Raw genomic sequence first — 24,066 nt, 5'->3', positions numbered from 1 at the left:
AAATATACTTCAATTGTTTGTCCATTTTATCTTGCCTGCTCCACATTGAGTTTTTATCAAATTTTAGCTTTTAAGCGGCCTGCAAAGCATTATTGTGTTACTTTTGATTTTTTTGGTTAACTTAAGGAAGTTAACTTAAACTTTCTTAGTTTTGTCGATTCATCTCCCTTCATACAGGTTTTCCCCTTTTACCAATCACAACAATTACATCCTGCCTACAAAAACACGTATTGTAGACACGCATCAAATGACTTCAACCTTTCGTCTGTCACAATAATGAGTAACACGAGCGGAGAGGAGCCGTCATCCAATATCACTGAGCCACGTGTAGCAACTGCTGCATTTCTCTGTCCAATTTACACAATCAGTGCAGCCTCACTGCCTCATTCACAAATAATGATAATGGTGCAAAAATGATCATCACACAGAAGAGAGCATTTTACCCCATTTTTCCTTCAAGTGTAGTTGTTCTAGTTTCATGATTGAAATATGAGTTATAAAAACTGCAGTCATACAAGCCAAAGAGAGACAAAAATATGTTGCTGCGATTTTAAAAATTAAAACATATCTCTTAAACTATTGTAACACTTGCTGGGCACTTTAAAATTAGTAATATTAATAATACATTTCAGTTTTAATACACAACCATTTGTAAACAAAGGTTTTTAATTAGTTTTCCCTCAAAAAAATGGTCAAAGTTCAAATGTATTAGACTGCACATTTACTATATATAGAGGAACAAATATGCATTTCCCATACACTGTCTGGATTATTTATATGATTTTAGTCAGAATTATTGGATTCTGTTATTTTAAATAAATAAATGTWAAAAATKTATTTGGTTTTTAGGATTTGGTTTTACACTGTCGCTCTTGTTTCTTAACAGGTAGAAGTCAATTAGCGCTGCTACTTGCGTTGAGGAAGTGAGCCGGATTATGCAATTTTGCATAATTGTTGGTATAATACAACAATTGTGTTATGTACACATAGAGCACATACGAGAAAGTATTTCCTTGTGGCTTTCTTTGAAAGACCAACCTGTCCATGATTGTGTAGAGGAAGAAAAATGATACATGGTTTTAATTTAGATTTTCAATCAAATTCTTTCTTTAACAGTGAGTGGGAACTGTTTGTATGTGGGAACACATGGATTTGAGGGAAACCTAGAAGCTATTTGTGACGAAGACTGAAGATTACGGTAGATGGAAAGGGCCAGATTAACTAAAAAGATCCTCTGCGATCATTTCAAGGCCAAAAAACCCTAAAAAAAAAACAAAAAAACATATGGTCTGATAGATGTGTTTATTATCATTTATCAACCAAACATCCATCTGTAGTGGAGCATCAGCATCATTCCTGTCAATAACTGCATCAGCTTCGCCATCCATGGCAACATCAGTCATGACTTGGGTGCCATTACAGTCAAACTCTGGCTCAAATGAACAAAGTTAACTCCCTTTGCAACTCGAATGCTTCAGGTTCTGTGTTGAAATTTGTCAGCATAACTAGAAATGTTGCTTTCAGGTTTTGCTTGTGTCAATGGTAACATCCGTTTTTTTGGGGGGGGGGTTTGTTTTTGAGGTCTGACCGACTTAGATTGTGACCGACTCATGGTTTTTTCATTCAAGAGAGAGAAAAAACATATGGTGAAGGTTCTTTGATACAAGAAGTCGTTTTGAGTCCAACAGAACATAAAAGAATTACATGATTCTCCCTATTTTTGGATCATAGAACATGCCATATAAGCCCCAAATTCTTTTATAAATAAACATAAAAAATGCAGCCAAAGCATCTCTGTTTGAATGGTGTGTTTACAGACAAAAAATGAAGGAAGTTTATAGTTTTGATGCATTTAGTATACATGAAAAACAATCATATTTTTATTATTTGACCTAGAAACCTCTGATTTGGCCAGTCTGGTGAACTGATTGATGCATCTCTACACTTCACTCATGCTAGCAGAGCAGTTSAATTCCTAGGCCTCTCGTGATGTCATCAACCTAAATCAATACAAAGCTGATGACCTTCTCTTTTCCCTCCTGTGAACTTTTGACAAACTTTATATTTTGTGAATTGCCACAGGGGAAATTCGTAACCAATCTTTTTTGTGTTGGTTTCATGTCATTTCAAAAGACATAAAATCCTGTTTTCAGACTGAAAATGTGTGCTGTTGGATTATGGCAAAAAAAAATTCCCCCATACTATGTCTTTAATCTATCTAAAAAAGGCAAAGCAGATACATACAGATTTATTTCCTTTTTGCCCTTAACATTAAATTTAAAATGACATTTAAAATGACCAGGAACCAGTGAAAAGTCTTTAAAACCAAAGGGGTTTGAGCTCTTCTGTTTCCAGTTAAGAGACTTGACAATAATATCCAAACCATCCTTGTGAAAAACATAATAGAACCCCAGCAAGAACCAGGATGTTAAGGAATAATAAATTCTGCTCTCTGCCTGAAAATTGTAATTGAAAAAGTCCATGCACTAGTTCATGAATTTCACTCAGATTAATCATCACCTTTGAAAAGAGATTCTCTTCTATGACTTTAATCAGGCAGTGCATGCTTGAACATCCTTCAAAAGAGATGAATTACCTCTGCAAAGACRAAGTGATGTAACAAACTTGTATCCAGTTCTTGCTGCTGTAACACAGACTGCTATGTGGAATCCATACACAACAAATATCTTGGATGATATGAGTTACAGCAGCATTTTCCTTTGGGGTTAGTAAAGTATTTTTGAACTGAACTGAATTGGAGCCCTGCTTAAAGAGCTGCTGTTGCAGAGGTAGATTGCTTTATCTGAGTAACGAGAGGAAACACTATTAAGCTCTACTAAATCACTGCCATCCTTGTTGTCAAATGTCACGTCAGGATTACTCTGAGCTCGCTGGTGCTGACTGAGGACTCACCCTTCATCTGCACTGCTTCACATTAATGGACATCATAACAACAGACTTATTCTATTCTCACCATCTGATACTTAAGCAACAGTAAAAGCAGACAAAAGCACTTGCATCAGCCTTCATATCCTTTATGACAAGAGAAACAGTTACAATAACTGACAACGTGACTGCATCTACTGCTATTAGATTTCAAATAGGAACTTAAAATGTGCATCGTATTATCTTTTTCATTGATATTAAATGATTTAGTTGCTACATAATGCTGCATTTGCCACAATATTATATTTTTGTTTTTAAATGCATTGCCAGCGTTTTCTGTTTAATATAAAAAAGACAAGTATTCCACCTTGAGCTGTGCATTTTTTAAATAACACTACTGTCTTTTCACCTGTCTCATTCAGTCATACAACAGAAGTAATTCCGTAAAACCTGTCTAAAGCTTAGATTCGGGACTTACCCTTTTGTGAGTGAGATGTCAAACTTTAGTTTCCTCCAGTGCTCGCATGACCCCAGCTGGAAAGCGTCTCATTCCCTCTGTCTAACAACTCTGACCAAGCCCACTCATGCTGGGCTTGGTCAGTCTGTGGACTGAGCTGCAGCTGTCAAGTCAGCCGACATCACGTGCTGCCGGTACTTTCAAAATAAAAGAAACAGCGATTTAAAATTATTGTTTAAAACCTCGGTAGTCTTAACATCGGATGCTAATTTATTTTAGGTGATAAATATGTAAAACAACCCATTTTAACTATAGAACACGTACCGGAGAGACATTCAAGAGAACTATTGTGGTGTCTTGTTGCCTCATGTCCAGCAAAACAGCGCCATCTGCTGGTTAAGTTGGATGTCTTATTGCAAGTCTTATTCCTTAACGTTGTTCAGTGTGTATTTTTTATCTGTTGTATAATTAAGAATTTAGGCTCCACTAAAATATTTGAGCAATTTGTATGCAAAACAACGAGAGTCTTCTGATAGTTTATCCCTTTCACCATTTCGTACCTTTGAACGAAACGATCGTTAATGGTTACTCCATCAGATTTACCTATGTTGACTATTTGAAATTATTTTTCCTGGCCATAGTTGACTACAAGCCAATTCGTCCTGTCACCCACAATTTTTATACCTAAACATTTGTTCCTAAAAACAGTGTTTTTTGTAATTCAGAATTACAAATCAGACATACATATTTCTGAATATAAATTATCATAAAATTTTTTGAAAGCTTGTTCTTACAGTACATTGTAGGCTATATCAAGTTATTTGCCGTTATGATTCCCATTTGCACCAATAAATCCMAAAAAATATGACTGCTGACTAAATCAAAATAACTTAATTTTAACATAAAACATTAAACATGTTTTCCTTAAAAACAATAGACAAATTCAATCCTATTTAGGACGTATGCTTTTATGACAACTTAATTCTGTAAAYAAAKAAAATACTTGGCAAATAAAAATACTTCTCCGGCGCACATTGAATTGTTTGTTAACAGGTGTGAAATAGAGCCGTAAATGCATCAGTATTTTTACTGATCGCTCATTGGTCCAATCAGTCTGTTATCTGATCCAATCAAAGAGCGAAGGGGGGTGACTAACATGCGCCCCACCTTGTTTCGATCACGTGACGAAAGCTCACGAAGATGGTGGAAGTTTCTTCTTCCTCTGAGTGAAACACCCCGACAGAAACCCAAACATCCAGTCGGACCAGGGCTGGGAGGACGTTCCAGTGCCGCCAAAAACGTCCTTCAAACCTCCATTTGGTTCTCGGTAAGACTAAATCAAATACTTGTTTGTCTCGGTAAGGTAGTTTGGGGTTTCATTCTGCCATGATACAGGCCAGCAGGCTCTCAGGCTGATACGGCATCAGGTTGTCAAACCTGAAGACTTGCTGACGTTCAACACGTACACAGCAACTACACCAGCCCAAAAAAATACAGCTGCTCACCGTGATAGCTCACTGTTTCACTCTCCGAGCGGGACTTACTGTTCCCGGTGGTTGGCTAYATTTGTTAGCACATTACCAGTTCGAGCAAGTTATGTAATGTTTGTCATGTTTATTAGGCTAGGGTGCCAGAAAAGGCTAGTGGAGGCTCGAGCAAGTAGAGAAAAGTGTCCCCTTMGTGATTTGAAACCTTTGTGTAGTTGGATATTCTTTAACTTTTACAAATGAGAACGAATAAAGTAAACCCATTAACTTTGTAAAACCCATCTGTCAGAAATGTACAAGGAAATACAAGGTAAGTGTCGACCACACCTGCTACTGCGTCACTTAATGAGTTGAGCTGGCTAATTACGTTCTCCAGCAAAATACAAGGCAGTATCGGTGCCATTGAACTATATTGTCACACTCTTTTTGACAATGACTTTCTAATGGCCACTCTTCCAAAATTGAATGAATCATTATTGATAGTTTTTTTTTTTTTAATTTTCGAAAGTTGACAGAAACTGAACAAACTTCTCTTTGGCATTGTGGGACATTGTGAATTGGTGGTGAAATTCAACTTTATCAACCAACAATGTGTTGAAACCCATTTAGGTGTTCAAATTTGTTCTAGTACAAGCAGAAAATCCCCAAGTTCACAGGTTGCAATCTTTTCTCCATCACCTCCTGCATATTTATTTCGAAAGTCAGCCTTTATCATTGATATCGTCATTTTCCGTTAGTCCATAAAATATTAATATACTTTTATTGCCYGTTACTACCAAGAGCCCTTTGTTGGCATCTCTGATTAATGCTCTCCTTGCCAGCCCTGTTAGCTTAGGTGGGCAGTAGTTCTACCATACTCTATTTTCAGATGGTGCTATGTGAAATGTTTAAAGCTTGGAAAATTATTTTATATCATAGCCTGTTTTTTTTAAATGTTACAGCTTTCTCCCCGACCTGTTTGCTATCTAACAAACACCTAAGAATTTCATAAAACATTTGGATTTATAAGATTAACTAAGTACATGTCCTAATTGAGAAGTAGGATAGGATGCTTAAAGAAAATATTTTATATGTATATTTTTTGTTTCATTATAGTCTCATTTCTGTGCGCAAAAGGCTGTTAAACAGTCGCATTGATTGTTTTTTTTATCCCTTTGAATCTTTTCCCAGAGTGAGTTGGTGTGAGCAGGCAGAAGTGTGGATGAATGGAGTCTTTTCTGTAGCTGTGTGCTCTGTCTAAATGTAGCTGTGAGCGCACAAGTCCTGCAGAGACGGCAGCATGGTACCAGAGAKTCTCTCAGCAGTTCCCACTCACCATGCTGTTTGATGCCGTTTGTCCTCCACCCTGCTGTTTCCAAACCAGACAGAGAGGCTGTGAGGAAGCTCTTGGTGGTCACTGTGTAAAACAGTCTGAGTCGGAAGGTCTGCTTTCCATTAGCTGCAGATCAAGTAAAGAAGCTTTCTTTGGCTTTCAGATTGCATTTCTGGTATGGATGCACCGATCCACTTTTTTCACTTCTGATATCGATACAAATATCTTGAGGCTTACTATGGACCAATACTGATCTGATACAATTCAAATGACACACATGATGGAGTTCTAGTTACTCTAAATACAGGCTGATTGTCACGAAATAAATTAAAAGTGCTTGAAGCTTTTGAGAAATTGACGCAGTACAAACGTGTGGATGTGGTTTGGATGTGGTCACCGATCTGTGATTTGAGTTGGTTTGTGGAGTCTCTGCTGTCACAGTGGAGAGTTTCAAACATGTCCACACTTCAGTGTTGGCTACGTAGACATCCTGAAGTTTAAAAGTCAGCAAACACCCAGGCAGAGCAAAACTAGCCTTCTTCTGGAGCTTCAATGTCAGCTGTTGCAATGAATTATTGACCAAGATCAAAGCTATGGTTGGAGTGAAAGTTTAGCTAGGAGCTGCTCGGTTTCTCCGGTGTGCATTCCTGACGAGCTGGAGCGGGGACCATGCATTATTTAGAGCCACTCCAAGGTAATAAAACGGATTCAAGGAGAGAATGCAGGATCTGGTTCCTGTGCACGTGTGTCCTGATTCCTTGGGATTTGTTGTGCTTTTTGTTGCTATGATATGGGATTCACATGAATGCCCTGCGTTACAATTTGCTTCCTGGTTTTGGAGCAGACTCCTGTCCGCTTGGCATCACATATGCATTCGAACCACACCAGAGTTCACCTCAGTCAGATCTAGATCTAGGTTTGTAGGTGGACCAGAGTTTGCTTTTTTGATCTGCATCAGAGTTCAATTGTTCATTTACATCTCCCCAAATGAACCGGACTTTCTAGGCAAACAAACTAGAGTTTGATTAAAGCTGTCTAAACAGTCCTAGTCTATATCTGCATCAACCACCTGCATGAATTTGATTATCTTTTTTTATTTTTTTTATTTTAGTAAAACGCAGAACGTTTCGGACTTGTGCTTTAAAGCTAGAATCTGCATGTCAGACCTCAAGGATAAGGAGAAATGAGTATCTGTCTGGATACTGCTAATTCCACCTCAGTGTTGGTCTGAACTGTGAAAGAATATTATTTATAGATGTCTAATTCACTCTTAGACTCAGATTTGTTTGAGTTTAATGCGTAAAGCATAAAGATGGTGTATGTTGGCCTTTGTCCTCTTATCTACCGCAGCGGAGAAACTTCCACTCCATTCACCTGAAGGCCTGACTGGTAACTCGTCTAGTCATTTGTGTTTAAATATGCCTCTGTGTTTTGGATTTCTACTTTCTGTTAATGTTAGAGATTCTGGGGGGGAGGATATAATAATCAAATGTGTGTCTACAATCATCCAGTCTGTAATTTTAACATCAGGAACAGGAATGACAATGTATTTTTAATGTTTCCATTTCCTGAATTTGAGATGAGGCCTGTCATGACACCAACATTTACTGGACGATAAGTTGTTCCAGAAGATATACGAATTAATGATAATATTGGTGTTTGAGACCGTTTTCAAGTAATATAAAGGTAATGAAACATATCCTCMAAGACTCATAAACTTTAAATTCTAATGAACATTAACACTGGAACTGGAAGACAAATGAAATTTCCAAAATGAACAGAAACGACAAATAAATCAAGACTCTGTAAACAAAATTGTCCATGGGAAGGAAAAAAAAAAAAGATCCAGTTCAGACCAAAGCAGCAGACTGAAGACTTTTATCATCCAGTTTTTGGTAGAAAGAGAGAGAGAAACGAGGAAAAAAGATAATTCATGGAAATTATAGAGATCATTTTAATTTATCATGCAGTTAATGGATTATTGCTTATTGCGAAAGGCTTACTGGAGGGCTTTCTTTTTTCAAATCTCATAAGAGGCAACTGGACCAAAAGGGATCAAAGTTGCATATGTAGAAATTCATTAATCTAAAGTTTTCAATTAGTAACATCTGATTAATTCTAATTAATTTACAATTTGAGCATCAAAATTCATAACAATGAAAAATAATTAATCTGATATACAGCAATTAACTGCATAAGCATGAAATGGAGTGTATACATTTAATAAAGCTAGTTGTGAAATCTGAATTGGCGAAGGCATAAATTGTCCCAAAGCTATAGGAAACTGCTTGGTTTCCACCTTCTTAATGATGTGTTCTCTTCCCTTCAGGCCCTCTTCCCAGCCCTATGTCATGGCCAGTGGAGTCACCAAGTCAAGCACTTCCAATGGGTACCCATCAAAGGCACAGCTACAGATCACTGGTAAGTTTTAACTAGAGATGTGCCGATCAGGTTTTTCCTACCAATACCGATCACCCATGAGGGCCGATAACCGATACCCATCACATAATTATTTATTTTTATTTTTTTTATCATAAACACTACCGGTTACATTATGTGGAAAAAGGAACCATGAATTCACCTTAATTTAGACAAAAACTTGTTTTTAATAACTTTTTCCAAGAAGAAAACTAAACAAAACAGGCATTCTGCAAATTGTACTGCTATCGGTAATACTATCTTTAACAGACTGATAACATATAAAGACTCTGAAGAGGCTAAATAATGCAAAGAGCCAAAATAAAACCTCTCAACATTGCCAAAAAAATTCAAGTATAAAACTTGACATTCAAAGGCAAATACAGGATCCATTACAATAAACAATCCAGAGTTACTGAATGAAAACTTCCTGTTAGCATGGCGGCTAGCTGATAACTGCTAGTTCTGAGTGGCTGTTTCTGACTGAGCGGAGTAATTATGCAGAACAGGGAGGAGATCGTTAGAGATCTCCCAGAACAGGGACATGCTGTTAGGACAGCATGTCTCATGCTGTCCTAACATGAGACATGTCCTGTCTCATGTTAGGACAGCGAAAGTTTTAATACGTATGTAAAATGTATTTTTTTGAAGTTGGATACTGCAGCTTTAAACAGAGGTTCGGTGTGAGAGTCACTGCCAGGTGGAGCAGAAGCGGCGCTCCGTCTGTGAAATATTACTACCTGTAGCGCGTAGCAGCGGTTCAACAGCGAGAGCAGAACCAGCGTCTTACATCGCAGCTCGAAGACTTAAATAATTTTGCGGTTTATTTGTTTAGCTTTCTGACCGTCATGCTAATCCGGGTGAGTGTTTGTAGCTGTGCGCTGCTTTATCTGCTATCTGATTCTCCATATGTCTTTTTTTACTGCAGTGAGCCTCAATGTAGCCAAACTCCGTCAAGTATGGCATTGTTTTTATGTCGTATTAGCTTCGTTGTGTTGATGCATTTTGACGTGCTACAATTTTCCGCCGCAACACGCAAACTTCTCTATTCACTCAGTGCGTTATAGTTACACATGGCTTAGGATTTGTTGCTGTGCGCTTGCGTAGTGTGAAGGAAAGAGGAGACCAGCTGCACAGGCAGGCTGCGAAATGAGATGCAGGTGATCGGTATCGGCAACAAGAGCCAATGATCGCCGATCACCGATCATGCACTTTTTCACGAAAATCAGCCCAATTATGATCAATGACCGATCGATCGGCACACCTCWAGTTTTAACACTTGGTTTTATGTGGAATTAGGTACAGGAAGGGGAAAAAAAGTGGTGGTTGAACTATGAGCTCTTTCCGTTTTCAGATTTTTGTCTTAGGAAGCACAAGGTGATTAAACTACAGTGTGACTGTTCCTCACAGATAAGTCTGAAACGCCCACTAACTTTCATCCAAAGTAAATGGAGTCTATTTCTTTTTGTTAATGGACTTTGAATTCCACTGTATAGATCAGTGTTTCTCAACCTTTTTTGGGCCAGCGCCCCCCTAGCCTTTATCCAGGTCCCTCACCGCCCCCCACCAAAGAATTTGCAGGCTACTTTGCACTGACCATTATTTTATCATTAATATTAATATCACTATTGTAGATGTTTTGATTTTTATGCTTGTTTCTGTATCTATCATCAAAAATAATTTCCCAGAGAACAAAAAAGTCATGGAATAGAAATTATTTTCACAGGTGTCTACAAAAAATGCAATGGAAAAAAATATTCTTATTTTGTGCCATTTTCTAGTTAAATATTCCACAAAATGACCAGATAAAAGATGTTCAACATGCCAGTTTAAACTTGGAACTATTTGCAAACGACTGAGCTCTGCAACATTAAAACATGGATAGAACTGTAACTACATTAATCATAGCTCTTCTTCTCTTCAGTGTTTGTCAGTTTCTGGTGGTGCAGCTCTGTGCTGCCTTCAGGAGAATGGGACATCAGAGCATCATCCATAAAATGTCACCCACATGGCATTTATTGTGCAAACCAGAAATTTCAGTGGAAAAACTTCCATGTTTCTGAGACAGAAACATGGATTATATCTTTATATAGATCTGTCTATTAATTTATAGATTGATTAGTTTTACTGGACAGAAATTACAAAGAACAAATCTGGTTCTTAATCAAATCCTAATGAGTCAAACTGAAAGTGTCATGGAGTCATCAGCCTCATGACATTAACACTGACATGAAAAATAATATTGAAGAAATAAATATATCAAATCTAATTAAAAACATAAATAAGTGATGAGTTATTTACTGTTATGGTCTGTAAGATATTTATTCTCAGTACTAGATGTGGTCTCAACAAACCCATGGCACTTCAACAATATTATTTTACCCTTTATGTGGAAATAGTGTCTGTTTATTCTTGCCATACAGTCCTCTGTATTAATTATTGCTCGAAAGGTCTTGCCATACCAGTTTATTCCTCTGTATTTACTTTAGTTTCTTAGTTTATTCTTGCATTTTGTTCTTCATTCATTTCCATTTAGTTTTATTTGATTAGTATTATCCTCTTGGTTTATTGCTATGTCCACTTTAGTTTCTTTGCTGTTGCTACATTTATTTTATAGTTTATTGACGCTCATCATCAGTAATCTCATCACCTGCTGCGCCGCCTAATCAACACATGATGTGTTTCACATCATGTGTTGATTTTTTTCACTGTTCAGCGTCGGATTCTGTTTTTATGCCATAATTCAAATCTAGTTCATTGCTCTGTTTTATGTCCCGCTTCTCGTGTTTCAGAGTTTTGCGCAGCTTTTTTTTTTTTAAGCCCCTAAGGTGCAGGGCGGTCGGGAAGCGTATCGATGGGGAAAAGGCAGACTGACATAAACCTTTTAAAACAACGGAAACAATTTCTGCATTCTGATTATTGAAATTTAAAAGTGCTGTGTTGTTCTATCACCCCCGTTTCATACCGGACCACTTACAGCACCGTGTTAACGCTATAAAATGAACGCTCTATCGTGGTATCACCCATGGAGGGATTTCTTTATTTAAATGGGTTCATTTTTCAGAGGGATACACAGTGAGGGTATCGTGATTTTAGCTACCAGTAGCAGGAGAACAGAGCTGCGCCAAGAAGCTAACAGAAGCTAACAAACACTGAAGAGAAGAAGAGCTGCCATCGATACAGTTGCAGCCAAGCATGATTTAATGTTACACAATACAGTTTTACCAAGTTGCTCAAAGTCTAAACTGGTATTGTTGTGCATTTAAGGTGTAAAGTTTACCTTCGACCAAACGCACCCCAAAGGCATCCCAGCGCCCCCCTTTTGTAAAAATGTCCGCCAGCGCCCCCTGCCATCCTCTGAACGCCCCCTGGGGGGCGGTACCGCCCACGTTGAGAACCGCTAGTATAGACAATGTCAGCGGTAATTGTTATTATTCTGAGTAATGTCCAGGTACTTCTACATGTCTGTATTTTAGTTGTTGGAATACAGCAACCTTCAAACTTGTGCAAGTTGATCTTTGGTCATCATTTTGTTAGTTTTTTTTTACTGCTCTTATTGTAGATATGCACAGGTTAAAATGAGCCATTTCCTGATTTATGAAGACTAACACATGTCTGGTTTACTTAAATAGTATGCTCATTTATATCTCCTGTTTTGAATAGGAAATTAAAAGGTCCTCGGTGTCATTTTTACTGAGGGTGCATTACTACACTGTAAAAACAGAAAATCTTACCAAGTACTTTGCCTAGTTTCTAGTGCAAATACCTTAATACATTTGAAATGGAACAAAACTAACTTGTATAACTTCAACAAGTTATAAGAGGTTGTCAATAATTCCTTAATATTGATGAAAAAGTTCCAGATCCACTGGCAGATTATTTCACTTACAGCATGAGAAAAATGTCTTAAACAATTGCTTTTTTAATCATTAAAAATGTATTTACTTAAAACAAGACCTTACATGTTGCTGAAAAGTTACTTGTAAGTTTGCTTTCACATGTCAAGTGTACTAAGACATTTACACTAACCTCTAGACCAAAATAGAATTTTTTGCAGAGTAATTAAAATATCCTATACACTTGGACTAATTTAGGGAAAKTAATAATATTTGTTTTGTGGGAACAACTAATAATTGCAACACTGGTGTCAAAAGGAATTCTGTCTGAAAAGGAGTTTTTTCCTCATCAGTGAATGTTTTCAATGTGAGGTTTTATTCCTGCAATAATCTAATCTTGTGGAAACTCTAGTGCATTGCATTAGAGTTTCCACAAATCCTTATTACTGGAACCAGTAAGAATGTAAAGCTGTGTAGTTGAATTAGACTTTACTTAGGCTTTAAACCAAACAGTTTGTATTGTTTACTTAACCTTACTGCAAAACCTCATATCTGTTTCACTCTATATGAATAACAAACCGCCTGCATCACAGCACAACCCCACAGATAATGCAAACACACTACAATAGTGGCGAATGCATTGATTAAGATAAAAAATTATACCACTACATATGTTTCAGTTTTTTACTCTTGTATTGGTCATGTTTACCTTCTCCTTTTAGTTCCTTATCCTTTTTTATTTCCATTTCCTGCTAGTGACTCTGTTATATGATGCCTCCTCTATCTGTTTCAGTGCTATCAGCAAAACTGAAAGAAAACAAGAAGAACTGGTTTGCTCCCAGTTCTTATGTGGAAGTGACGGTCGACGGGCAATCCAAGAAAACGGAGAAATGCAACAACACTCACAGTCCCAAATGGAAACAGCCGCTCACTGTGTAAGTCAGCATAACTGAAGACTCATGTGACATTGTTTCACAGATATTACCAGGACTTCACTTCACTGACTAGTCAGGCAAAAATTAGCGCATTATGTTTTGGATTCACTCAACTTTAGGAGGCAGTGCCTCCTAAAGCTGCGTAAGGCAGCTTTAGGAGTAATGCGTAAGTAATGCCTTACGCATTAATCGCCTTGAAGGCTTAATTATTACCAATCAGGTGTTTCTGAAAACAAGTCTGCAATTCTTGAAAACTGTTGAGGTATTTCCAGGATTGACTGAAAAACAGCAATTTTYTTTGGTTTGGTTTTTGTTTCTAAAACAAAACTATGAGCTCAGAGTTTTATGGAAATTTTAGTGCCGCTTTCTTCTCTGCTGGAGCAAAGTCCTTTCACATGTTTCTTTGCAGGAGAGTAATGACAACTTTGTTATGAAAAACAAAGCATAGCTTTAACTATAGCAAACAACTTCTTGGGAACAAATCTTTATGGTAAAAAACTTTAATCGCATCTCTACTAACAAACTACAAAAAATGGCTGAGAGGGGTGGAGTGAAACGCTTTGTGACCTGGAGGTGGGCGGGGCTGGAAATGCACTGTTTGCATTTAAAGGGACGGCACCAAAATGAGTTTCTCTCAGAAAAACCTCAGAACAGGAATAAAAAGGACTGGAGTGAGGATGAGGAATTCAGACCAATGCATCGCAGTTCCAATTTATGGAAGTTCCCACTTTTAAGCGGGAAAAKGATTTAAAACCATGATATGTCCAATCCAGTGAGACATACTTGACATAAATTCCTATTGAACTTTATTTTTTTTGTTTTAAAAGGATTTTGAAAATGTTGGGCTCTTTATATTAGAAATAGACAAACTCTGTCACAATGGGGTTTTTTTTTTGCATRTCTAGCCTTAAGTTTTAAACAATACATGGTGCCAAACAGGCCTCAGTTTTTCATTATATTTAATAAAGAGCTCTTCTACAGTTTTTTTAGAGCCTTGACAACAGAAGCATGTATGTATTAAGGGAGGTAATTGGAGCCATATATTCCCAATGTATTTTCCTGGTGCTGGTCAAACGGCTGTCATGGTGTTAATTATAGACACTCTATGTCCTTGAATAGTCTGACTCTTGGCCAGAGGGACATGTATGCAGATGTTTTAGATGATCCAGCTAAATAATCACCTACAATATGTTTTGCCTAGTATCGATACATTTGTGCAGACCAAGTATCCTGGATGCCATAAAAATAAATTTTTATAATAAAAAAATGATACAAGGACTCTGAGGGTCTCTAAAAAGCAGAAGCTTTGTTTCTGGATTTATTAAAACATTTTGCCTCAACAGGATCGTGACTCCATTCAGCAAACTGGTGTTTCGTGTGTGGAGCCACCAGACCTTGAAGGCAGACGTGTTTTTAGGTATGGCCATGCTGGACATCAGCGAGACTCTCAAGTCCAACGACATGAAAAGTGAGTAGTTGGAATTAGGGCTGTTGTAAACGAATATTTTAGTAGTTGAATAATCCATCGATTATTCTTACGATTAATCGAGTAATCGGCTAAAATAAAAAGAAAATTAAACATTGGTAAATTTAACATAACAGCAGAGTTAATATCAGATATCAACATCAATCCAATTTTTCGCATTTGAGCTTCTCTAACAATTACTTTATTGTAGTTTAGAAAATTAACCTGTAACAATAACAGCTCACTTTCTAAGTTAACCTGAAGAAAAGTTATACAAAAATCTGAAATTATATTCCATTCATTAATAAAGAGGCAGGCTCACAAATACACTTATAAAAATAATGTCGACACTCCAGCTTTGTGTTTTATGTAGTCGTCTCCAGTCAGTCTAACAGATGAACTCTCACCTTGCCCAGACATTTATAGCTTTTGTGTTCATGTTAGCGACATAAACACAATGCGTCATGTTAGGGATTTGACTTCTTAGTTCGTTGCACACAGAAACTCATCTACCAGCTACGTGCCGCCACGACGAGCTCCGCCATCCATTTGTTGCGACTGGGATGAATTGAAATAAATTTTTCGGTTCGTCCGTAAAGCTACACTTGCGTTAATCATCTAATGCGCAGCCGGCCACAGTGTTAATATCCACTCACCTGTATAAATACACTTTCAGCGCTCGTCCCCGCCATTCGCTCTGAACCGGCCACCAGGCCGCTGCCTCCGGGAGGAGAAAAGCTCCAAATCACGCCAGTCATTTTAAGGATGCTTATTGGTACCCCGAAAAATGACAAAAACCCGGACATAATCACAAATCAATAAAATCCTCCCAGGCCAAACTTGAAAGCTGGACGTTATGCTGCTAACACTTAGCTTTTATGTACAACTCGGGCGGAAGTGAGAGCACTGTGCAACGCAAGTAATAACCCGGCCGGAACATGGTGCGCTAAATAATAAAATATAATTGAACGAACATTCGAGGCAGGTGAATTTTAATACTCGAGGTACTCAAATCACTCGAGGAATCGTTTCTGCCCTAGTTGGAATGCAAACGGCTGTCAAAACATTTAGCCCCCTGCAGTCATCTGGTTATGAAACCCTCATATGTTACTAAAAGCCACGTATGACTGCCAGTTGCTGTTAAGATGAACACCAGGAGTTTAGGAAGAGGCTGGGTATGCCAACTTATGGTTAGCCTCACCTGAAATGGACCATCTGAGCTCTACACACCTGAGGAAGCAACTCTGCTGTTGTGAGCAGAGATGCGTCTGAAACATGCAGGCGCATGTCAATGGTCTTGACAAATTAAGCATACTTGTGTTGGAGTCCACACCTAAATCTCAATGAAATCTGATGGTGAAACTTGAAACATTTGAATAGTGATGTTCACACTTGGCCTGTCAAAATTTTGCTGGGCGATGCATTGTCCCAGAAGTTATTGTGATAAACGATAATATTGTTGTTTTGAGACGATTTTCAAGTAATATAATGGTAATGGCATAATAATGCAAGTACATATTCTCAAAGATAAATAAACTTTATAGTCTAATAAATATTAACACTGCAACTGGAAGACATTTTAAATATCTAAAATAAACAGAAACAACAAATGAATAATGAATTCTCTGCAAACAAAACTGTCCTTCAAAACCGATCTAGTTGGTCCAAAGCACCAGACTGGATGATCATGCAAATAGAAATTATTGAGCTTGTTTTAATTACATTTAATTTTTGGTTTATTGATTTATTGCCACAGGYCTAGTTCACACATCCTTTGTATCCAACCTGACTGACCTGGAGATGTTTTGCTAAGAAGAATGAACAAAGATCTCCGCTGTAAAATTTTAAAGCTGCTGGAGATGCACCTCAAAAGATTTGAAACTGTTTGGTAGCAATAAGGTTCAGAATACAAAAGCATACCAAATTTTTCAGATTCAGTTTATAAAAACTATTTTTATGTCAACTAACCTAATCAAAATGAGGTACTATTTTGCAGGTCTATTTGTGAAAAACTTATTTGATGGAATATGCAAAAGCTGAAGGTCTCTGAATTAGGGGTGTAGCGATSCAATAATTTCTCAATGCGATATTCGGGTCACGATATGATATGTATCATGATATTTGTTGAGCGATACAATTCTCTACGATTCAGTGCATTTTTATGATTTTCTGAAAGATTTTAGGACAGAGTGATTTTAGTGACATTTTGTGTTCCATAGACTTGAATTTAGTTAACTGAAAACTGATTAAAAGCACCAACTACACAATACCTGACTCTGATTGGACAGTCTCAGTCTGCAGCTGGACAAAATGAATCAAAGATGCAGTGAGATAATTAGTTTGTCATTTAATTCATGTGGATTTGACATAAAACTCAAAAGTTTAAACGGTAATCCAGGAGCAGAGTGGGGAGATTATCAGCCTCTGTAGACTCTCAATATGCAAATGATTGCACTTATGTTTTTTCTTTTGGACACTGTGGCTGCATTTTGGAGTAAAAATGCAGCCACAAATGCAGTCTTTTGGACTATGGGGAAAAWGGCTTTTCTACCTTGGCTCCCGGAGTTAGCCGTGGCTGTAAGCTGCTTTCTTCTAACTGCTAAAGTAGTGGCTCCGCCTCACCCCGTAGTGATCGACTCCCTGCAGCTACGCAGCGCCGCTATTCCCCTGCTTGGATCTCTGAGTAGCTGCCTCTCAGACTGCCAGGATCTCATAGTTCTCTCAGTCTCTAAACTCTTTGTCTGTTGCTAATAAAAATGATCGATCAGCCATTGTTATCATGGAAATCCTCACTGCGCCGCGGATTCCGGCTGGGTGTTTTTCCTCTTCGTCTTCCTGCTCAAAACACAGCACCGCTGCGCGCCCGCTTCGGATGTTATCAACCCATGTTCATTCTTCAGGTAATCCTTTATATTCAGAACAGAAACCGCTAAGTTAAAAACTAATTACGATGTGAATGCTACCAGTGGAAATTTGCATTAATTTGCGATCTTACTGCTTTTGCAGCTGCTCCGTTTAGCTTCTCTTTCACGGTTACTTGCGCAACTTTACTTCGTTTCTCAGCAACAAAATACAGCCCATCGTTATTTATTGAAGATTTGACATTTCCAAAAACACAGGAATCTAATGTTTTGTTTCATTTTGTACGTTTGGAAGCTCATTCCCTCTCACATAATCGGGAAAAGCCGGGGAATGGCGGCGCTTTTGAAATTTCTATGACATTCGGAAAAATATGGATTACTAATTTTAGCATAACTCTGGTTATACTTGGCCTATTAACACAATTTAAAAACTGGTGTGTAGTYTATAATGTGCACTTTAAGCTCAAGTTGAAAGTGAGACTGAGGGAGGCGGAGTCTTGCTGCTACGCCGTAACAAACTAGACATTAAGAGCTATAAGGCCATGGACCCTTATGGTTTAACGGATCGATACTCGCGGATGAAAAATCGATACTTTCCGAGGACGGAAAATATCGCTATATATCACCGAATTGATTTATTTATACAGCCCTACTCTGAATACTTTTTCAGTGTTGATGCGTTTTGTTTTCTAAGGCCTGCAAAGCTTTTTCAGCATTTGAGATCATCAGATTGCATAAACAGAAAATGTTTTTTTAACAGTTTGTAGCAAAAAGTGCAAAAAACCTGCATACAGGTCCTTCTAAAGAAATTRGCATATTGTGATAAAGTTAATTATTTTCCATAACGTAATGTTAAAAATTAAACTGTCATATATTTTAGATTCATTGCACACCAACTGAAATATTACAGGTCTTTTATCGTTTTAATACTGATTTTGGCATACAGCTCATGAAAACCCAAAATTCCTATCTCAAAAAATTAGCATATTTCATCCGACCAATAAAAGAAAAGTGTTTTAATACCAAAAAAGTCAACCTCAATTATGTCAATTAAAAGTCAATTATGTTCAGTTATGCACTCAATACTTGGTCGGGAATCCTTTTACAGAAATGACTGCTTCAATGCAGCGTGGCATGGAGGCAATCAGCCTGTGGCACTGCTGAGGTGTTATGGAGGCCCAGGGTGCTTTGATAGCCTTAAGCTCATCCAGAGTGTTGGGTCTTGCGTCTCTCAACTTTCTTTTCACAATATCCCACAGATTCTCTATGGGGTTCTGGTCAGGAGAGTTGGCAGGCCAATTGAGCACAGCAATACCATGGTCAGTAAACCATTTACCCGTGGTTTTGGCACTGTGAGCAGGTGCCAGGTYGTGCTGAAAAATGAAATCTTCATTTCTATAAAGCTTTTCAGCAGATAGAAGCATGAAGTGCTCCAAAATCTCCTGATAGCTGCTGCATTGACCTGCCCTTGATAAAACACAGTAGACCAACACCAGCAGCTGACATGGCTCCTCAGACCATCACTGACTGTGGGTACTTGACACTGGACTTCTGGCATTTTGGCATTTCCTTCTCTCCAGTCTTCCTGGAGATTCACACCAGTTTTTCTGAAATAGTTCTTCCTTCCATGTGCTTCTAGCTGAAGTTGGATCTTATGTTCATGCTTGGAGTATGTTGCAGCTGCATCTCTTGGTGACAAGTTGAGTAGTTTTGGAAACTAATCCAGCAGTGGAAAAACATGCAATAAAAAGCAGGTTGAATTTCTTGCAGATTTCAGGCTGTAGTCATTATCATTTCTGGTATGTTAGTCATTGAGAAGTCTACCTGGTTTTTTGCATAGCTACACTCATTCCAGCAGTGCTGATGGTTAACTTGTGGTGCAAATTACATACCGATTGATGTTCCATGTCAAAGCAGAAAAACTCATGATTGTCAGAATAGCTTTTAGTCCAGTTGATGCATCTTCTTTGTGTACTTTACAAACGAGCTCCTGAACAATAACAATCCTCCTAGGCAGAAGCAGCCCAGTAATGGGTATTTTTTCTTGTTCCTCTTATTTATTTGACATATTACGTGTGTATTTGTTGTCCAGATGTGATGGTGATTTATAACGTTCATCTGCACTTTCTCACCATTTTGCAACGGTAAGGTTTTACAGTGCATTTCAGATGCAGATGTGTTGTCTCTGTAGTTTCCGATGTGGTGCAGTCACTCCAGCTACACGCTGACAGAGAGCACTCAGACGTGGTGGGAGACCTGTCTGTCTGTCTGGACGGAATGACGGTGGACCCAGAAATGTTTGCCTCAGCAGAAGCCGACCACTACAGTGAGCAACCTGGATTTAAATTAAACCATTTCAGTTCATATTAACAGTGCAGATTATATGGTATGGCAACAGATTTTAGATTTTTTGTTTTTAGGTACATCTAATGAAGAATCATCACAGCACAATGGGGATCCTGCCGTAAGGTAGATAATGATGGCCCATTAGTGGCACATCATTTTATTCAGTCAAATATCTTGAAAGTAAGATATTTATTTGTTCAAAGTTGGAAAGAGATTATGACTATTAATTTACTAATTTAATTAATTTATTTCTTTGTCTTAATCGCAAGTATCAGAAATAACTGAAGGAAATAAGAATTCTAAAGTAAAATTGTGCATACTACTTTAAAGCAAATGTGGATTTTGGTGCATGGAGTAAAATTATAAATATTTTGGATAAGGAGTTGTAAAATGCTCTACTATAAATATTTCAAAACACTTTAGGTTTACACAACATTTCTCTTCTTCCTGCTCCTTTTTCACTCGTATATATGAAGAGTTCTAGGAGAATCTGTAAATTTATGCTGCATGGAGTGAATAAACTGGTTGATGGGCATCTCTAGATTTATTTGGTCTTACTTTGGTTGTATGTTTTTTTTTTTTTGTTTTTTTTTTTGTATTTTATTTCTGGACAGGTCAAGTCGAGACAGCTCTCCAGCTGTGGACACTGATCACAGATCCTCTCCCATCACCCGGAGGACAGTGAGCAGCAAAGAATCTCCATCAGTGGGAGGACGACCCGCCCGACCACCCAGACCCTCCAGGCCTCCTCCCCCAACGCCCCGCAGACCAACTTCTTCACCAGGTGGGACGTGAACCCACCCCAGACTGTAGTTACACAGTATAACAGTTTACCGATATTATCTACCCGCTCCATGAAACATGACCATAATGCTGACACATGCTGACAGTCCAACATACTTTGGGGTTGTAAACCTTTCATAAAGAAGTCTGATTGTCATTGCATTTAATTAGTAATACGAACGACCAGGAAAAAAAAAAATCACATCAGCAAAAACTCTGACTTGAGCTTCAAGACCTGCTGTGTGAACGTAGCCTTMAATGTCATCTGTGATTTACATACTGTGGGACTCTGTTTTATTAAGGTAAGTTTAGTTAGTTGTTTGCGTAATTGAATTTGTATTTTGAACACAATTTTGATGAGAATTTGACATGGGTTTATTATATTAATGGAATATTTTAGATTTGGATTCTAATCCAAATCTAGAATGTGGTAATTTAGCAGTATTTGTGTTTAGATAAATATTTTGTCTAAAGCAGTGTTTCTCAATCGTTTTTGGGCCAGCGCCCCCCTATCCATTATCTAGGTCCCTTACCGTCCCCCATCAAAGAATTTGTAGGTTCCTTTGCACTGAATATTATTTTATTATTAATACTACCATCACTGTTGTTGTTTCTGGAGTTATTGTCAAAACTAATTTCCCAGAGAGCAAAAAACCATGGGAGTAGAAATTATTTTTATAGGCGTCTAAGAAAAATGCAATAAATGGACATTCAACTTAAAATTGGTAAGCCTAGCGGCAGCCAAGCAGAGTAGAAAATATATTCTTGTTCCATGCCATTTTGTAGCTAAATGTTGCACAAAATGACCAGATAAAAGATGTTCAACATGCCAGTTTAAACTTTGATCTATTTGCAAAAAGAATGAGCTCTGCAACATTAAAACATGGATAAAACTCCAACTATTTCAATCATAACTCTTCTTCTCTCCAATGTTTCTGTGAGTTTCTGGTGGTGCAGCTCTGTGCTGCCTCCAGGAGAATGGGACATCAGAGTATCATCCATAAAATTTCACCCACATGGCATTTACTGTGTAAACCAGAGCTTTCAGAGAGAAAAACAAAAGTTCCAGATCCTTTTAATGCCATACAAATATGGGACGGGAACATGGATTATATCTTTATATAGACCTGTCTATTGATTTATAGATTAATAATTTGCTGCTCCTTTCTATGTCATGGTTCTACTGTTCAGAGTTTTGCGCAACGTGCACGTCTTTTTTTTTTTTTTTTTCTTCTTTACCCCATACGGTGCGGAGCGGTCGGAAAGCGCGTATCGATGGAGAAAAGCAGACTGACGTAAACCTTTTAGCTCCGGTAAGAATACCGGATCTGATGATTAAAATTCAAAAGTGCTGAGGTGCTACAGTTTCATACCAGATCACTTGCAGAGCCGATGTTAACTCTATAAAGTGAATGCTCTCTATCGAGGTATCACACATGGAGACATTTCTTTATTTAAATGGGTTAATTTTCCTGAGGGATGCACAGTGAGGGTATTGTGACATGTTTATAAGAGTGATTTTCTGTTGTCTTTCCATGGAAGCGTGCAGCCTTCAGATGGAAATAAAACACTTTTTAATATAAGTTGCAGCTTTGACATGATCACAGCACTGCCAAAACRTATGTAAAAAAAAATCCTCAAGACATAAAATATTTGAAAATCAGACGCCAGACAAGTGAATAACAGCAATGTCATCAACCGGTGTAACGCTGAACTGATGCGGTGAAGCTACTAGTAGCAGGAGCACAGAGCTGCGCTAAGAAGCTACAAACATTGAAGAGAAGGAGAGCTGCCATCAATACAGTTGCAGCCAAGCATGTTTTAATATTACACTATATCGTTTTAGCAAGTTGCTCAAAGTCTAAACTGGTATTGTTGTGCATTTAAGGTGTAAAATTTATCTTCAAGCAAACACCCCCCCCACGCCCCCAAAAAGGCATCGCAGTGCCCCCCTTTTGTAAAAGTTTCCGCCAGCGCCTCTGCCATCCTCTGAACGCAGTATCGCCCTGTTGAGAAACGCTTGTCTAAAGCAATTTATATTTTGTTTTATCAGTTTATTGCAACCTACAAATGTATTTCATCAAGCAAAATGGTAAATCTAGGCAATGTTAATTCTATATTTTCTAAAAGTCCAAATGTGAAAATTCAAAATGAGAACAAGTAAATGTGACATTATTATAACTAGCAAAAAATGCTATATTGTTTTGGCAGTAATTACAGTAATTGTTACAAATCTGTTATGCTTCATTGCACCACACCTCGTTATAATCCTCTGATCTCGTTGGTGCTTCCAGAACCAGCCGGGTTAATGCGTGTCAAGCTTAACTTATCTGCATCAGATTCTGCTGATCAATGTAGTTTTCAGATTGGACAAACACAGGCAGATCATAAAGTGGCTCTGCTCTGCCAGTACCTCTGGCTCAGGTGCTGTGGTGGGAGAACTTTGACCTCTCCCCTTCAGCTGATCGCGTTCAGAACTCGTTTACATAACGCAGAGGAAGATTGATCTACAATGGGCTTTTACAAAGGCATATATTTGGGAACCTGTTTAAGGCACTTTTAAAGGACCAAAATTCAAATGTTTGCCATTCAACACAGTATGACATCCTGTCAACGTCAAACATTTGCCATGAAGGGTACCTGGGAGTTGGGCCAAAACTCAGCAGTGTTTTATCAGTTAAACCATTTCTATCCGCTGAGATGGGGAAAAATAAAGGCATAAAATTATGACTAGCATGGGCATCCTGGCAGGTCTGTAGCTGGGCAACCTCATCACAATCGTTACCGTCTTCAAACAGTTGAAACTACACTTCATCTGTCAGATGTGTGCGGAAGAGGATTAGGGCCACTGGAAAAAAAAATTCTTAGACTCACTGTTGCACCTTTTGTTTTTTTTTAAGGTTTTGTTTGCTCTAGTGGCCTTTATTTGAAAGTAGTTAGACAGGAACGAGGGTAATGAGAGAGGGGGAATACATGCGGCAAAWGTTACCAGGCCGGGAATCAAACCTGCGACCACCGCCACGAGGACTAAGACCTCAATACATGGGTTGTGCCAAGCCCCTGTGCCACTACAGCACCCCTCAACTYACTGTTATACTTTAACGGTACAGACTGCAACTCGCTAGTGGAATGTTCAGATCACTGTGGTGAGTCCAGTTAGAACTCCARAGAAAGGCAGAGTGGCACTCCAGTGGGTTTTACTTGCACTTGCTGTTTATTTCTTAATTTGACATAACTGTGTGGTTCTAGAAAAGGTAAATAATAATGCCTAAATAAAATG

The 24,066-nt window shown here is 38.1% G+C and overlaps 2 protein-coding genes across 3 annotated transcripts in view; one reads left to right on the top strand and one right to left on the bottom strand.

Annotated features, from left to right (window-relative positions):
* LOC103466859 (calcitonin gene-related peptide type 1 receptor-like) overlaps positions 1-3,481 on the bottom strand; it is an 83,660-nt gene extending 80,179 nt beyond the window's left edge. Inside the window, exon 1 of the mRNA XM_008412736.2 lies at positions 3,365-3,481. The gene's annotated coding sequence lies outside the window, so the exon portion shown is untranslated. The remainder of the gene's footprint in view (positions 1-3,364) is intronic.
* A 1,024-nt stretch (positions 3,482-4,505) lies between these two features.
* Positions 4,506-24,066, top strand: part of itchb (itchy E3 ubiquitin protein ligase b) — a 38,296-nt gene continuing 18,735 nt past the window's right edge. Inside the window, exons 1-7 of one of the 2 annotated variants that reach the window (XM_008413105.2) lie at positions 4,506-4,670; positions 8,472-8,563; positions 13,190-13,331; positions 14,675-14,799; positions 19,849-19,983; positions 20,078-20,126; positions 20,618-20,787. In XM_008413105.2, coding sequence (XP_008411327.1) covers positions 8,494-8,563; positions 13,190-13,331; positions 14,675-14,799; positions 19,849-19,983; positions 20,078-20,126; positions 20,618-20,787 — 691 coding nt within the window. In that variant the 5' untranslated portion in view covers positions 4,506-4,670; positions 8,472-8,493. Of the gene's footprint in view, positions 4,671-8,471; positions 8,564-13,189; positions 13,332-14,674; positions 14,800-19,848; positions 19,984-20,062; positions 20,127-20,617; positions 20,788-24,066 lie in introns of both variants that reach the window. The other variant, XM_017305774.1, reaches the window with a different exon arrangement.

Source organism: Poecilia reticulata, linkage group LG7 (genome assembly GCF_000633615.1).
Source record: "Poecilia reticulata strain Guanapo linkage group LG7, Guppy_female_1.0+MT, whole genome shotgun sequence".
In the NCBI taxonomy this organism is placed as follows: Eukaryota; Metazoa; Chordata; class Actinopteri; order Cyprinodontiformes; family Poeciliidae; genus Poecilia; species Poecilia reticulata.
Note: the sequence above shows the minus strand (reverse complement) of the source record. Positions and strands in the feature narration are given on the sequence as shown.